This window comes from Phocoena sinus, chromosome 15 (assembly GCF_008692025.1).
Source record: "Phocoena sinus isolate mPhoSin1 chromosome 15, mPhoSin1.pri, whole genome shotgun sequence".
Taxonomy (NCBI): Eukaryota; Metazoa; Chordata; class Mammalia; order Artiodactyla; family Phocoenidae; genus Phocoena; species Phocoena sinus.
In genome coordinates, this window is record NC_045777.1 from 957698 (window position 1) to 974202 (window position 16505).

General features: G+C 64.4%; 1 protein-coding gene across 2 annotated transcripts; it reads right to left on the reverse strand.

Moving 5' to 3' along the window:
• Positions 1 to 477: 477 nt before the first annotated feature.
• On the reverse strand, positions 478 to 16323 carry SLC17A9 (solute carrier family 17 member 9). Of its 2 annotated transcripts, none has more exons than XM_032606038.1 (13): positions 16001 to 16323; positions 10086 to 10283; positions 9554 to 9693; positions 7762 to 7861; positions 5724 to 5854; positions 5148 to 5244; positions 4866 to 4962; positions 4197 to 4284; positions 3376 to 3410; positions 2900 to 3015; positions 2251 to 2306; positions 2070 to 2099; positions 478 to 1637 (listed from the first exon to the last, which is right to left on the reverse strand). In XM_032606038.1, exons 1-13 carry the CDS (start codon positions 16057 to 16059, stop codon positions 1477 to 1479), a joined length of 1308 nt encoding a protein of 435 aa, XP_032461929.1. In that variant the 5' UTR covers positions 16060 to 16323; the 3' UTR covers positions 478 to 1476. The 2 variants fall into 2 exon arrangements, with proteins under 2 accessions (XP_032461929.1, XP_032461927.1); XM_032606036.1 differs by having other exon boundaries at positions 478 to 1630; positions 16001 to 16320.
• Positions 16324 to 16505: the final 182 nt, after the last annotated feature.

A 16505-nucleotide genomic window follows, 5' to 3' on the forward strand; every position in this document is an offset into this window, starting at 1 on the left:
CTGTGTCCTGAGGAAACCACCCCGCCGCGGGGAGTTTCCTGGGCAGGGCTCCCAGCTCGGGACAGCACAGCCTAGAAATCCACCCGAGGTTTCTCATGAAAATCCCCAGCCGAGCAAACAGCCTGGCCTTTATGGCAAATTAACATTCTGGCTGCATCTCCGTAAACAGTCAGGCCAAACCTACAGAGGCCAGACTCACTTTGTAATCGCGAATCTTTCTTTCAGATTCTTTCTGATCACAAGTGGGGGGGCTGCGGGAGGAAATCTTTGCTTACATGGAAAATTAGGAGTTGTCTGATTCTAGAATCTACACAGCTGACAGCTACACCAAGCAGCTCCGACACAGACGCACAGGCGGGGTCTGTCCAGAGCGGGAGCTAGGAAATTTGCACGTGTGTGTCAGCATCCTGGAGGATCAGTACGTCTGTTCTTGGCATTTTCCTTCGACTGTTTGAAACACTTTGCTGGTTTCCTTGAACTAGTGAAATAAATCTTTAACACACGTTTATTCTTTTTATAAGAAGGGCCTTAAATAACATTATGGTCTTCTTCTTAAATAGTTTAATAGTCATCATTTAAATAAGGCTTTGGTGTGCTTTTCCACATTCTCATGGTTTCTTTTCTCTGCATATACATCTTGCAAAATCTATTATTAATCCGTGAGACGACCGGCCCCTCTGCTCTAAACAAGGAGGGAGAAAGAGAACGCAGACCGGTGGGTTCACTGGTTCCGGGGCGTGTCCTGGCCAGGAGCGGGTGCCCACGCGCCCTCCCCAGGCACCAGGGGAGCAGGACACATCGCCAGTGCCTGGGAATCCATGGGAGGGGACGCCGGGGGCAGCGTCCCCAACTATGCACAAGGGCCTCGAGCCCCCACTTCTGCCCACCCATCGAACTAGGGGGCCTCAGCCTGGATGCCCAGAGAAGCGGAAACACCACAGCCCTCCCTGGCCTTCTTCTAGAGCTGTGGTCCTCAGCCAGGGGGCGGGTCTCCCGGGGATACTTGGTGATGTCAGGAGACAGGGTTGGCTGTCATGACTGGGGGGGGGTCATCTAGTGGGTGGGGGCCAGGGATGCTGCTAAACACCCCGCGGTGCACAGGACGGCCCACCACAGAGCATGATCCGGCCCCAAGAGCAGAGAAACAGAGCCAGGCAGGTTTTGGGGAGAGACTCCAGCGGGGCGCCCTGCCCTGCAGTGACACGGTCCCGGGCGGGCTGACCACGTGTGGCTTGTACGGGTCTACGAGGAACAGGCCGTGTCTGTGACGAAGCTGCTGCTACCGAAGACATTAATCCACCCACCATGAGGTCCCACCAACCCGGAAGGAGGCTGCTACCCCCGAGGGCGGGGGAACCAGACCGCACCCTCCTGCTCACACTGCGGGCCAGGCGCAAGGGGCCTCTAAGCTGAACGCTGTCCCCGAGGCTGATGGCGCTGGGTCCTGGGGACAGTGGGTCGGTCGGCTAGAGGTCCTCACGGGCGGGGCTCAGGTCCACCCGCTGGGCCTTCCCGAACACCAGGAAGGTGCATAGCCCGAGGCTGCCGATGGCTGCCACCAGGTTGAACACAGACGTCCAGGAGCCCGTGGTCTCGATGAGGTAGCCACCCAGGCACACGCCCACGACTCCTGCACCCTCGAGAGGGGACAAGCAGACGGGGTGATGGGCCATCCCGCCCCTTTGAGGACAGCTTTGAGAGGAGCTAAGGACGGGGGGGCCGGAGGGCATGAGCCCCGTCACCGTCACCCAGGCACTCGGCCTCTGGGGACCCTGGACCTCGGGGATTGACTCACATCTGCGGGTCACGTGGCTGGGGACGGTTACATGCCATTGGAAGCATGATCACCGTGGAAGACGGCTCTGTGCTCTCCCCCAGCCAGCTCTGGGGTCTGGGCTCCCCCCCACCCCCACCACTGCTCTGACACTGTGGGGACCCCCCGAGGGGTGCCACGCCCCACCCTGAGGGCCGAAGCAGCGGAGCAGGTGGGAGGACACAGGCGTGGGGCGGCGCCCCGGGGAACTCTGGGTTTGAAACCCGCAGGCAGGGGACCCCAGCCCACTTCTCACCTGCCAAAGCCCCAGCTGTGTTGGCCACACCTGAAACAGGACAGAGAGAACGAGGACCAGTCAGCGGAGGCCCACTGTGACCCTCCCACGGCGCACCCACCTGGGGGCCCTGGGAGCGGGGAGGGGGTGAGCGGGAGGTGGGGCAGCCACTTCCTGTCCAACAAGGGGCCGAGGTCCTCACCAAACAGAAAGCCGGCACAGGACGGGGCCAGGTCCTGGATATTAACGGAAATGCCGCTGCGGGAAAAGGAAAGGACGCGGGTGAGTGACCACAGGGCGGCCGCCACCCGCCAAGCCGGCGGTGGGTCCTCCGATCACCTGGATCCCGGAGGCTGGCCATGCCAGGAGCTCAGCCCCAGCGCAGCAGTTACGCATGGGACCCACTTCCAGGATGAAACCAGACAGGGAGGTGAGTTTGCTCGGACTCACACTCATTTGCTACCCGATAATCTGGAAAACGACATCAAGGCGCCGATTCCCAAAACAAGTCAGTGCAGTTTTTCTGACTAAACACTGAGCTGCTGCGCAGGCTGGGAGGCCCGCAGAACAACACGTGGGATCCGATGGGCTCGCTCCCCACCTTCGGTTCAAAAGATGCTGCTTGGGGACCCTCATCTGCTCTGCCAGCCCCTCCCCAAGCACCCGTTTTGTTTTCCCAAAAGGCCCAGGTCCTCACCGGCTTGATACCCTGACTGCCCTTCGCCTCGTGGCTCACTTGTGGGGACCTGCCGTGCGCCCGCCCTCCATGTGCGCCCCGAGCCAGGGGCCCAGGACCCGGGAGCCCAAAGGCAGCGTGGGTGGCTCTGGTGGACGAGGAACCTGGCCCTTACCTGTGGTTGAAGGTCTGGAGGCCGATGGAGGCTGATGCAAAGACCACAGACTTACAAAAGCTCGAGGTGTGGCCCAAACACAGGGCAAAAACGCTGGACAGGCCGAGGCCCATCGCCTGCAGGAGAGACGAGTGGGGACGGGGTGGGAGTCTCGCCCCTTCCTGGGCTGCCTGGGCCACACTGAACGAGGGTCGGTGGGCACCCCTCCCGGGCTGGGGCCCGGCTGGAGGCCACTGGGACGAGGCTGCACGAATGATCTGGACCTGCTGGTCGTAGCCCATTCGACGTGAGCCGACCCAGGCCCCCAAACGGGCACCAGGACTCAGGGAAGTGCCTCAGGTCAGCCAAGCCAGTCCCAAGCCCTGACCCACAGTGCCCTCCAGCCACTGTGCCACACCGGTCCCCTTCTAGGTCAGGGGCCCCAGGAACAAAACAGGGATGTCCGGAGGGAGAGAGCCGTCCCACGACCCTCCTACCTGCATGAACTTCCGCACAGTGATGGTCCTGTAACCTAGGCGGGGAGACCAGGAGACATCCTGTCGGCCCATCTGTGCTGTCCCACCCCAGACGGCACCCAGAGTGGGTCCCACCCTCACGGCTGCGCGGAGGGAGCGGGGAGAGGAGGGCCGGGCCGGGCTGGAGGTGGGGCAGCCTCTGCATCACCGTGAGCCGCGCGCACACGTGTGTGAGCCTGTGCACTTAGAGGGTTCCCAAGGCCGAGGCCTGGCAGACGCACCTGAGGAAGGCCACTCTATGGTTACAAGGTGCTTTCTTTGTGTTTCTACCAATTTTCTAATTTTTCCACAATGAGTGGGTGGTTCTTCTGTAACTAGGACAAGACTGACATTTAAGGACGTGCAGTGCAGGGTCGTGGAGAGCGTGCGTGTCTGCGGGACAGTCATCCTCGGGCCGTGTGCACTCGGGTCTCAGGCCTGAGACCTCTGACCTCACCAGGTGCCCTTTCCTCCTCTGAGGAGCCTTGGGGGCTGTGTCCAGCCCCCAGGTGGAGGAATTACACTGTCGCAGTGTGACTGTGTCCCAGTGTCCCCACATGGGGAAACAGGCTTGGGGGTGACAAGCTGGAGGCAGTCATCAGCAGAGTCGGGCCGGGAGCCGGGCTCCACGGGCCCACCTGGCTGGCTCTAAGGGCCAGGGGTCCCACTCTCATGGCCTGGTCCTCGGGGGCGTGGCCTCTTCCCATCGCTACAGGAGCACCCCAGGGGGGCGCCTCTCTGCCCCCCAGAGTGAGGCAAAGCCCAGGCATGGCTCCCTGCCCGGCCCCTCCCCCAGGGCTCACCCTGATTGATGAGACGGTCTGAGAGAAGCCCGCTGAACAGACTGGCAGGAATGGCCACTAGCCAGGGCACCACGTTGAAGACCCAGCCCTGCAGGGAAGGAGGGTACAGGGGCCTCAGAGGCCGCCAGGGCAGGTGCCCGACCACGGGGAAAGGACGAACAGCCCAGGCGGTCATCCACGCCCACCACTGCCCACCAGGCTCTCTGCCCACAGGCTGGGCCTCCGAGATCCTAACTCATCCCCGACCTTGACTGAGCGCTGGGCCCTCAAGTGCTATCACCCCTGCAGGCAGAACCTCCCTCATGGCTCCCCACACCTCGCGGGGCAGAGCTGGGGGGCCGCACCCTGCCCAGAGTGTGCAGCCAGGGGGCCCTGGTCACCAGAATTGGGAGGGTAGCCGGGCGGCTGGGGTGCAGTCAGCCAGGCTGACCAGCAGGTGACATCTGTGCCCACATCACAGCCCCTGCGTGCCCCCGCCCCCCGGAAGGACTGTCCGCAGACGGGCAGGCAGCCGGGGCAGCAGCTGGGCCTCTCCTGTGTGCACCCAGGTGCGGCCGCTGAGCCAGGAGGCGGCAGAGCCACCAGAGCTCGGCGGAAGGAACCCAGGGCCCCTCTGCGTGTGCTTCGCGGCGCCCCCCAACCCTGTGAGCTGCCGGGCGGCCAACCCACCTTGGAGCTGGGGAAGGTCTCCTTAAAGAAGGTCGGCAGCCAGGAGAGGAGGATGAAGAAGGAGCAGGCCGCAGAGAGCTGGGAGATGATGGCCGCCCTGGGGGGGCGGGGGCCAGGCTCAGGGTCCACACCCCAGCCCCCTCCCCACACCCAGGGCAGCCAGGGGCCTGAGGGCGCGGAGCCCAGAGTGGAGCCGCCCCCCCCCACCCCCGCATGGGCCGCTCGCCCTGTGGCCGAGGTCCCCAGGGCCCCAAACCCCATCCCCGCAGCAGCCCGGCTCACCAGACTGAAGGCTTTCGGAAGAGCTGTCTCCAGGGCACCTTGGTGTGTCTGGACACCGGCAGGCCCTGCGCCAGGACGCCCAAGGCCAGGATGAGATCTGAAGGGCAAGGCATCTCCACGTGAAAGCCATTCAAAGAGGGTGGACGGCTCCGCCCCCACAGGCCAGAAGCTGGGGGCGGCTCGTGGGTCCCCGGCTGCGCCTGGGGGCCAACCTGTCCTCTCCGCCAGAGCCTGGGGTCGGCAGCATCTGCCCTCGAGGGTGGACAGTAGTGTTGGCCATCTGTCCCCTGAGTCCTCAAACCCTCCAGGCCCCACTCCTGTCACCAGGAGCCACCTCTACCCCTGCAATATGCCTCTGCCGGCTGGGCAGCCCCCTGCACGTCTGCGCTCACCCGGCGACTCTCACACCAGACTTGACCGTAGCCGGCTGAGACTCAGGGAGTGGGCGTCTTCTGTGAGGCTCTACCTAGGGGATCCTGGGGCCCCCGAGCTGGCCTGCTCTTGGGGGTTCGGTGGCCGCTCGCTGGAGGGGACAAGGCGCCAGGGCCCCCGCCCTTCCCGGGCAGCGGCACGTACCTTTCTCACCCAGCAGACACCTGTACACGTAACACACCCACAGCAGGGTGAGCCCACCCGAGAAATAGAAGACGCTCGGCCAGCCGTACCAGTCCAGGAGCAGGGAGCCTACGGCCCCTGTCACCAGCGTCCTGGAACGACAGGGAGGGGCGTGGCTGGGACCCTCGCTTCACTGGGGTGCGGAGACATCTCCGAGACCCCTACCCCAGGTGACCTGAGTCCCTAGAAAAGAGCATTTCTATCCCCTGTGAGGCAGCTGCCCGGAAGGCTGGTCCCCAGGCAGCTTGCTAGGGATGTGGTAAATGGAATGTTTATAAATGGAATATTTCCTGCCATATCAACACACAAAGGATGTCACATTCGTCAAGGATTGCAGCCCTCCAAGTGAGCCGGTGAGCCCTGAGGAAACTCAGGGCTGAAAAGAATACCTGCCATCCAGCAGCCATCAGACTGCAGCCACTCCCTGCGGTGAGCCCTGTGAAACTCAGGATGTGAAAATACAGGACACTGGCCCCAGAGAGCTGAGGTGCACATCAAAGGAACGATTTCAGTGAGCCCAGACTCTTGCATCTTCCCAGACACAGAAAAGCACTAAATTCCGAAACTTGAGAGATCGGGTTTTCTTTAATTAACAATAATGTTTTGACCATTACCTGCCCTTTTGTTGCAAAACTCCTCTATATCCTGGCTCCTCCCCTCACCTCCTGGGAGCAGTTTCTCTGAAATGCTGTCTCCCGGGCTGCAGCCCTCATTTTGCCCCAAATCAAACTTAACCTCATGTTGTGCATTTTTTTAAGACAGATGCAAGCTTTCCGGGGACTCCCGGTGCCACGGGGGCCAGCGTGGACGTGGCAGCCGTGACGTGGCACACGGGTCCTGTGTTGCCCTAGTATCTCCTTACTAGGCCTCCCAGTTGGCCTACAGTTGTGTGTGGATCCTTTTAAAATGAAAAGGGCAACAAGAAGACAGCGGTGACAAGAACACGCTGAAACATAAAACCTCCTCGCTGTTTTCAGCTGCTCATATCAGAGAGGATGAAATTTCAAAAAGATTTCAAAATGCAAAAACAACCATCCAACCCAGCTGCCTCCCCAGGTCCTGCCAATGCCATTGTCCCAAATATGCCCTCGAGGCCCACCCCTCCCCCAGGCTGGCCTGTCTGTTCAGAGGCTACCCCCCAGCTGCCCCCCACCTGCTGAGGCTTGGCCAGGAGACAGTTAAAGGAGAAAGGCTTTCCCCCAAGGCCAGTGGAGGGATGCCTTCCACTCTGAGCCTCCATTTCCCCATCTGCGGGGAGGGGGTGGGCACGGTCTCTCCCTGTACCTCCCCTGCACCCCACTCCCTCCCCGGAAGGCCCAGGTCACGCAGTGAGACGGGATTTCAGATAAACAATGAAACTCTCCTGTCCGTGTATTGCTTCTCTGAACTTCACATGTCACTGGGCCCCCTGGGTTTCTATCTGGGCCGCTCCCAGCCCCCCAGCAGGTACCCCTCACCCCTCTGCATTCTGCCTGGACCTCGGCAGCAGTAACGTGAGGGCCCTGAGCCCGGGGGTCGTGAAGCCCCAATAGGACAGCAAGACGTCCTTCCAGCCCCAGTGCGGTCGCCCCACGGAGGGTCTGGCGCTCTGGGGGGTGCAGTGGGGGAGGGGCACAGGTCTGGACCTTACAGGTCTGGACCTTTCATGTCTGGACCGTGACGGGTACCCTCTGAGGCGAACGCAGGCCACCTCCCCCATCGGGATGGGCACCCCATCCAGTTCTGTCAGCACAGATGGAAGGGAACTTAACACCCCAGCCCACGTGCCAGAGCCCCAGAGCTCTGGTCACCTGCTGCTGGCCCGAGAGGGACAGAGCATGCACGGAGATGGGGGTGGCAAGTGCCTCGCAGAGCACAGAGTCACCAGACCTGCGTCACCCTGTCCCAGATGTGCACGTGGCCCGTCCCCACCAGACGCACCGAGGCGCTCTGCCAGGTTCACGCCCTTCGCCTCCCCACACCGACCCCCCCGCTCGGCCCCCCCAAGGCCGGGACTTACCCAAACTGGGAGCCGGCCCCCACGGTGCTGTAGGTGAAGGCTCGCTCGCTCTCCCGCACCTTCTGGGACAGCAGGCTGGTCAGCGCAGGGAAGTAAACCCCTGGGGCGGCAGAGAAGGCAGAGGCCCGCGCAGAGCCGTGTCCCGAGCTGGCCCGCGGGCCCTGCCGGGGTGGCCGGCAGAGGGGTGAGGCAGGGGCTGGAAGCTCCGCGGGGCCCTCGGTGATTATTCAAGCCCGGGTCTCCTTCCTCCCGCTGTCACCCCCAGGGATCAGCAGGGCTGGGCTTTTCCCAACACTCAGCTAAAGAGACAGCTTGGGGAGCGGGGGGTTCGCTCAAGGTCCTGCCACCAGGACGGCTGCAGAGGGGCTTCTTGGCCCAAGCTGGCGCTCCTCCACTGTCACGCCAGCTCCCAGATCCACACGGCTCCAGAGTCCTGGCACCAACACGCAGAAGCACACACACAGGTGACAAGTGACAAGTGCACACGCACACACACTGACACACACGGTGCGTGTACGTCGGTGAGACCTGAACAGCCCCGTGGAACTGCACTGCCAGGTCCTGGATGTGATGCTGCCCTGTAGCTACGTGAGATGCCACCACAGGGAGGTGGGGGAGGGAGCTCGGGACCTCCCTGTACCTTTCACTGCAACTTCCTGTAAAGCTATAATTATTTTAAAATCTAGTTTAAAAAAAAAAACTGCATTGGCGAAAGCAGCTCTTGCCCGTTACACTGCGCTTTTCTCCAAAAGCACCTGGGGAAGCTCAGAGGCCAGGGCACATAGGGACAGGACTTGGTTCCTGCCTTCCCTTTGGGGCCCCGGGCCCCTGCTCACACCATGTGGGGAGCACGTGGGGTGAATTCAAAGGAGCGCAGGCGCTGGACTGCCTGGACCACATGTGGGCTGGCCCGGTGGGGCTGATCAGGAAACAGGCAGAGGCCCATTCCAGGATATACATCTGGGGTCTTGGGGGTATGGGCTAGAGGCCCACGCCCCACCAGAGCTCTGGGACGTGGGGAGGTGTGGTGAGGAAGGGGTCACGTCCAGAGGACGGATGCTGTCAGATGCCATGCTGGTGGAGGGCAGGAGCTCAGAAGGCCGTCCCACTCCCTGGAGGGTGGGTGTGCGCCCCTGCCACCAGCTCCCCCAGGCCACTGGGGATCTTTGAGGGGGGCTCTCTCCAGAAATGTAATATCCCCAAAGAACGAGAGCGAGGGGCTTGGGAAAGCTGGCATCCCCTCAGCCTGCTGGCCCGGCCAGCGCGGGTGTGGCCTCCGACTGGCAGCACACAGAAACTGGGCACGTGCCTACCATGCGGCTGGTGGAGCCGACGGGGCCGCGTGGCAACCTGGCTGACACCGGATCCCTGGAGCGGAAGTTTTGGCAGAGGAGGACACGTGACATTAAAACGTGCCAGCCAGACTGTGAAGTGACTCTAGACACGGAAAGTGCCTTGGGCGCGACGGCATCGAAGCACAAACAAAGCCCGGTGCAGGGAAGTGAAGCCAAGAGCCGGCAGCCCGCCAGCGGGGACGGCCCGAGCTGTCCGCCTGCCAGGGAGGAGAGCCCATGACCTCAGCAGCAGCGGCGCTGCAGCACTGACGCACCCGCTCTGAAGAGAGGCACACCACGTGCAGGGGCACACACGAGGACACACGTGCACGCCCATGAGCACCCACCTGAACACGCGCCCGTGCACACAGGCACGCATGCACATACACACGCGTGCACACACTCCCCTTGCTCTGCGGCGCGTGGGCCCGAGGTCCAGCCCCCCGCAGCGCCCCTACCTTGGAGCAAGCCCGTGAGGATGCGAGAGAAGGTCATGAAGGCCAGGTGGGCACTGCTGAGGTGGGAGAGCAGCGGCGTGGCGGCGGTGATGAAGCCCCAGGCGGAAGCCGACAGCAGGATGACCTTCTCACCCCCGATCCTGCACGGGGGACGGGAGGGCAGTGACGGGGAGCTGTGTGGCTGGGCTGCAGGCCGGACCAGGAGACCCTACCGTGGAGGAACCCGGGGAGGGGGCCGGCACCGCCCGTCACTCGGAGCTGCCCTCTGGGGTGGGCACTGCAGCCACATCCCCTCTGCAGAGGAGGCCGAGGCTGAGCGTGCTGGGTACGGCCTGGTCCCTCTGTCCCCATGGGCCCCAGAGCTGCCTCCTTGGATGCCAGTTGCTCCCCAGGGAACCAAGCACCCGAGACAAGCTGAGCGCCAGCCCCAGCCCACCCCTGCGCAGCCCTCGGGTCTCCCAGCCCCCGTCTTGCTGTGGGCGGGGCCTCCCCCCATTCCCTTCCTAGGAGCCACCACACGGGGAGGGATTACCGGTCCCCCAGGTGGCCACCCACCACCTGAGTCAGGCAGTAGCCCCAGAAGAAGCTGCTGAGCACAACACCGGCCTCTTTCTTGTTCCAGCCGAAGTCCTGGCTCATGGCGGCGGCGCAGACGGGCATGCTGACGCGGGCGCAGTATAGCAGGCATGTCCCCAGAAGCAGCGTCCCTGTCCACACCTGGCACTCGGGTCTGCGGAGAGAAGGGCCCGGTCAGGCCCAGGAGAGGCTGTTGGATGGGGCCCCTCGGCCACCTCTCAAATGTCCACCTGCTCACGTCTGGTGACTCTGGGGAGAAACGGGCAGACACAGGAAATGATGCAGGGGGTCCCTCAAGCAGCAGGGGTGGGAGCGGCCGGATGGCTGTCGCAGGGCAGAGGTTGAACAGCCGCAGCTGGGGAGGTGCTGCTCTCCAGGCCCCAGGCTCTCGGTTTCCATGGGCCAAGGGCCCAGGAAGGCAGCAGGCTGACAGCTGGTAGCCGGCCAAGGGGGCGACGGGCTCGGGAAGAGGACCCCAGCCGCGGCAGAGAGGGAGGGTCCCACAGCACCGTGGGCCCCCGCGGGGTCCCCAGGAAAGCTGGGTCTGCCCAGCAGACCACCTTGGGGCAGGCAGGCCCTGGGAGGAGCCTGGGCAGCAGTGAGGCAGCCCTGGCCGCCTGGGAAGGTTGCCAGACCAAGTCTATACAAGTCCCCAAAGCTCCTGGCCAGCACCCTCGACTGTCAGTCACCAAACCAGGAAGTCAGGAACTGCCAGAGCCCGGAGGAGCCCAGGAGACACAGGTGCCTGTGGGACCCTGGGCGGGGCCCTGGGACCTCGGGGGAGAGTGCAGAACCCGAGCACAGCGTGGGCTTTGGCAGCAGGACTGTCCACGGCAGTCCACTGATGGGGACCGATGGACACTGACCTAGGACGTGAGTCGGGGACACGTGTGGAGCGCGTGGCAGTCTGTACTGCCTTTGCGGTAGCTCTGTACATCTAGAACCGCCCTAAGAGACAAAGTTTGGGGAGGGGGGATTGGTATTTTTTTTAACAAAAAAGAGAGGAGACTCAGTGCCCTTTGTGCAGGTGGAGGGGGGCCCAGTGGGGGACAGCCTGGGGGAGGAGCACCACTAGGGACTTGCGATGTCTTTGCACAGGGCGGGGACGTCCCCTGAGGGTGGGGGCCACAACTGGGGGGGGGGGTCGGGAGAGTGGACAGGCCTTTAAGCAGTCTCAGTGGGGCCTTGGGGGTCCTGCCTGCACCTGGACTCACCTGTCCAACTGGGGCAAGGGTCGGGAGAGTGGACAGGCCTTTAAGCAGTCTCAGTGGGGCCTTGGGGGTCCTGCCTGCACCTGGACTCACCTGTCCAACTGGGGCAAGGGTTCTCCCCAGGGTGGGGAGGGGTGGTGGTGGTGCGAGACGCACAAAGGGAATAGGTTCAGGCTGTGGGGAAGGCACGGGGCCGGGGCTCCGAGCCCAGGGCCCCCGAGGCCTGCCCAAAGCAGCCCGAGGCGTTAGTGCTGTAGACCTTGGGGAGGCCACTGGACAGGTGTCCAGGAGGGTGAGGCCGGCAGGAGCCGCACAGGCAGTTCTCAGAACAGAGGGAAGGATGCCTCTCACCTGGCGGATGACCCAGGACACTGGAGTCTCACCCTCGCTCCCCAAACCCCCTTGGACCCCTGTCTGGACCTGGCGGGGGCTACCCCCGCCGGCCGGGCACGTGAAAAGAACAGCCAATGGGGCCCAGGGTAGTGGAAGCTTGGACTCCATCTGCGGACACGGGCGGGTCCCCTGCCTGTGGGCCCCACCCAGGCTCAGGCTGTGAGCCGACTCCGGGAGGACAGTCCAGGGTGAGGCCAGGACCACCCCTGGGAGGGCCGGAGCCCTCGCCTGCATGCCTCCCGGTGGTGAGAGACCTCAGAGGCCCTGAGGGTCTTGCCCGCTGGCAGGCAGCACCCGCACCAGCAACTGTAAGTGCGTGCGACAGCTGTGTCCGTTATCTCCGGGGCAGGACCGCTGGGCCAGCAGCGAGGTGGGGCTGCCCCCTACCCCCTCTGGCCAGCGCCCTCCTCGTGGCAGGGTGGACTCCGCACCCCTGGCGCTGGGGGAATGTTTCGGGGTGGGAAGAAGCTGCTGTCCTGGACCTGGTCACAGACAGGGCGGGGGGTGGGGGGTGGCACGTGGGGCCCGTCGCCCGGCCTCCCTAGCTTCAGTTTCCTCGGTGAAGATGGGCTCATGTCCCTGACACCCAGCTCCTTCTCGGGTCAGTGAGCAGCAAGGTGACCCACCAGTTCCTGGAGCCCCAACAAGGAGCTATCAACCGGCCAGCGGGTTGGAGAGGCCTGGCACCAGCATGCCCCTCCTCCACAGGCACCTCCCCCGGCTCCGCTCCCCCTGGTACATCAGTGTACTTTTCCACAGTCCAGGGAGCGAGTCGGGGAGCCTTCCCCGTGTCTCAGGCCTGCAGAGGCCCTCCCCGTCCCCGCTGCTGCCCTCACAGCTGAGGAGCTGTTGCTCCAGGAGGCTGCAGCGTCTGGCAATCCCACTGGCGGAGACAGCTGCTTCCAGGCTCAAGCCCCTCCCTCGGGGGGTTTGGGGTGAATGAGCCCGGCCTGCTGTCCCCAGACAGAGCCGTGTTTGTGGGCGGCGCCCGGTTTGGAGTTTGGGAATTACAGTCCAAAGTGTTCTGCAGCCCTCAGTGATGTGTGTGGTCTGATGTGGTGACCAACTCTCCTGGAGGAGAGACCTGGGTGCCGCTCTGGGCCCTGGCCTGACTCGGGGAAACCCGCCCTTCCCTATGCCTCAATTTCCCCGTGTGCACTGGACCACGGATTTCAAACTGGGTCTCTGGGTGCCCGGAGGGGTGCCATGGGTGGGGCTCCCAGGCAGCACTCTTGGACGAGTTGCTTTTTATATTAGAATCTCCTATACGAGTCCAATGGGAAATAGTGTCCCATGCTGGAAAGCCTGCCGTTCTGCAGTTCCAGGAGCCGGCCGCTGGACCGTGCCTCGGCCGAGGCTGGGGGTCTGCTCCCTTCGGAAACTGCCCAGTGACCCTCAGTGATGAGGGAGGGGCCATCACGCCCCCACCCTCCTTCCTGGTTCGTAAAGTGTGCCTGGAATGACTCAGAAGCCAAGATGGTGAGGACGACAGTAGCACAGCGCATGCGGCAGGTCTCGGTGGCCTCGCCCCTAGAAAGGCTAAGGCGGCAGGAGGGGGCGGAACCCCACGGGGCAGGTCGCAGACTCACCTGGAGCCTGGTGGTCCCAGACGCTAGTTTCCTTTACAGAACCAAAGACTGTGAGGGGTGGGGCAGGGGCGGGGCGGGGGCTCTGCCAGGCCAGCGAGTCCCCAGGAGGCACCCGCTCAATGTCTGAGTTTGTGACATGCAACCCCTGGGGGCTCAGGGCCTGTCTCCTCCGCGGCTCCAACCGTGGGAATGACACCCCCAGTCCACCCTCTTGCTCCCTGTTTCCCAGCCCGGCACTTCAGGCCTTCGGGGACACAGCTCCCTCTGAGCAAACATCCCACCAGGCCTACTGGGAGGCACAGTCCAAACTGCCCACCAAAACCAGCCCAGCCGGCCACCCGGGCCCACCGGGACGGAGCCAGCAGAGGACTCATGAGCCCAGCCCTGCCGTGGCCTCCGCCGCCCGTCCAGGGCCACCTGCACGGCCCTGCGGGCGAGCCCTCGGCAAGCACACACGCACGGGTTGGTGCACAAGGGGAGCGGCAGGGGCTGGGGAGCAAGGCTTTTAACTTCCCACGAACAGCCACAGCCCGAAGTTGCCTTTAAAAGGAAGTTTTATTCCTTTATGTGGTCAGAGCGGCGGAGGGTCACCTGCGCGCAGATGGGACCGCGTCCCCGGCACCTGCCCCTCCCTGGGATGCACTGTGCCGGCACCCCGGGAGCCTGGCTCTGTTTGCTCTCTGGGTGGGAAGTCCAGTTAGAAACAGGGGAAAGCCAGATGAGACTGACCTGCTCTGGAAGGCTGGCAGGGTACCGAGAATACGGTGCTGACCCCCGCCTCCTTGTGGCCCCGGGAGGTCAAGAAGGGCCCGTCAGCTTTCAGGCAACCAGCCCACTCTGAGTTTAAGGCGCTGGCATGGGACGCCCTCTGGAGCTGGGGGATCAGGTGCTGTGTGCTTCCTCCCTGGGCCCCGGAGGCCCCCGCAGCCCTGGCCCTGAGTTGGCGGGCAGCGCCACTGGGTGGGCAAAGGGACGTCCTCCACAGCTGCTGGGGACACAGAACAGGCCAGCTGGAGGTCTGGCTGGAGGGGGTGACCCAGACACGGCCAGCTGCCGGAGGCCTGATTAGGACGCCAGACGCAGAATCCTGGACCTGCGGACGGGCTTGCTAGGAACACGGAAGGTCATGGCAAAATCGGCCACAAAAGGCCTGAAGACCTGCCTCCAGCCCACTCTGTCCACTCCCGAGCCTTGGGTCTGAGCCCCCAGCTCTTCAGGGTGCTTCCTGTGAACCTTCTAGAACCTTCTGCATCCTGCAAATGGCCCCTGTGCATGAGAAGCACCCACGGCTGAGCAAACACAAGGTCACGTGGACCCTCGATTCAGAAAAGGGAAATGAGTCGGCGCTGGGGGCAGAGGGCAAGCAGGGGCAGAGGGCAACCGCCAGAGAGAATGTGCGGGCCCAAGGCTGCCGGCGCCCGGCTGGGACGTCCCTGGGGAGCGGCCCGGCCTCGGGGGTCATCCACATGGCGGCAGCCGCCCACGGTCGCCCTCGTCACGATTCTCATCACCTTTAGCCACTCGGGGGTGCGAACCACCTTTTCCCGCTGAGCCCCACTCCACCCAGGACCCCCGCTACCCCACCTGCAGGTGCTCCTTTCTAAACTGGGCAGGGAGGGAGGCGGTGAAGGCAAAGCCAGCCAGATCTAGATCCGTTAAAGCGTAACCGAGGGGGAAGGTTCAAAACATTCTTTAGAGGTCCCGGCCCTCTGCCCAGCTGGCCGCGGAGCTGCCTGCCACCTGGGTCAGCGGGGCCTCGCCTCGACAAGGGCGGGGAGAGAGCAAGGGAGCAGAGGCAGGCCGCAGGGCGCTCCCCAGCCGGGCACACCCCGCATGCCTGCCGCCCTCCTGGGCACCTGGCGAGGAGACCCCGTGCTGCAATTTGGGCTTTGGGGCTCCCGCCCTCACCGGGCCCTGTCCCAAGGGAGCCTTCTGGCTTCTGAGGCCTTCCTGTGACCAGCTGTGGGAGGCGGGTCCCACAGGCGGCAGGGCAGGCCCCGGGGACTCAGAGCTGGAGGTGGACGGGCCTGGAAGCGCAGGGCCTGACTCTGGGCCTGGGGTCCACTGGAGGACCGGAGGGAGCTCTGAGCGGCGGGCAGCCTGGGGGCTGCTCTGCGGGCTCGCCTCTCGTTCCTGGTCGCCCTGTGGGTCGTGCTGCTGAGCTATCCCTGTCCCAGGGCCTTCTGCACCCGGCAGCAGAAGAGGGCGGCCTGCCTGGGCTCTTCCTCCCTCACAACCGACACCCCCGTGGGGACCCTGTTGGTTTCACATCTCTGGCACATGACGACAGCAGGGCTCAGCCAACTGCCGCAGGTGCCGGCCTGGTCCCCCCAACACCCCCCAGCCCACTGCCTGCCTGCACAGGTGGCACAGGTCACAGGTGCGGTCCTGGGGGTGGGGAGGCCGTGCCTGGGAGCCACCCTGCCCAGCCAGGCAGGCCTCCCAGGACAAGACACTGCGCACACCACCCCCAGGACCGGGGCGGCCTGGAGAGAGTGCAGGGGGCTCTGGGTGGGTGGGGGGTGGCACTGGCCCTGGATGGGAGGCGTGGAGGTGCAAGGCCCCCCAGGCAGAGCAAAGGTGCGGGGCGGCTGGGAGCCATCTCTGCCCAGGACGCCCGCTCCCTCCCCTGACCGCCGCCCGCCCCCACCCCCCCACCCCCCGCCGCGAGGCCCCACCTGGACCACTGGGCGTCCTCGGCCGCTTCCCTGCGGGTCTCATCCGGGGGCGGCTGCATCGAGCGCGGACGGCGTGGGCACAGGGTGTCCGGGTCCGTTCCCGCCCAGCCGACCCACCGGGCAGCGCCGCCCAAGTCCACGTGTCAGTCCCAGCTGCGCTTCCGACCGGCGTACTCCCAGGACGTGTCGCCCCCGGACGGCCACCGCGGCGGGCGGGGCGGGGCGCGCAACTTGGGTCTCCGCCCTGCTCACTCCGTCGGAAAGGCCAGACCTGGCGCTCCCGCGGGCGGGCGGGTCAGACCCTCGCGCGCCGGGGCCTCCTCGCTGCCGGTCGCGGAAGTTCGGGATGGCGCGGGCACTTCCCCTGCAGGCGGCAGGAAGGATGGGGCTTTGGAGGGGCTGAGCCGGCGTGATCCCGGCCCGGACACATTGCTGGCAGGGCAGCCTCCGCGCACATCCACAAATGGAGGTGGGGTGGGGTGGTCCTCACCTCGCAGGGCTGCCT

What these genes read in the sequence shown, in the direction of transcription:
- SLC17A9 (XM_032606036.1), bottom strand. Translation starts at nt 16,059, where the DNA reads ATGCAGCCGCCCCCGGATGAGACCCGCAGGGAAGCGGCCGAGGACGCC. An exon ending in GGTGGCCACCTGGGGGACCG is followed by an intron (nt 9,694 to 10,085) that starts GTAATCCCTCCC and finishes TCCCCCGTGCAG; the next exon opens with GATCGGGGGTGAGAAGGTCA. An exon ending in CCTCACGGGCTTGCTCCAAG is followed by an intron (nt 7,862 to 9,553) that starts GTAGGGGCGCTG and finishes CTGCCGCCCCAG; the next exon opens with GGGTTTACTTCCCTGCGCTG.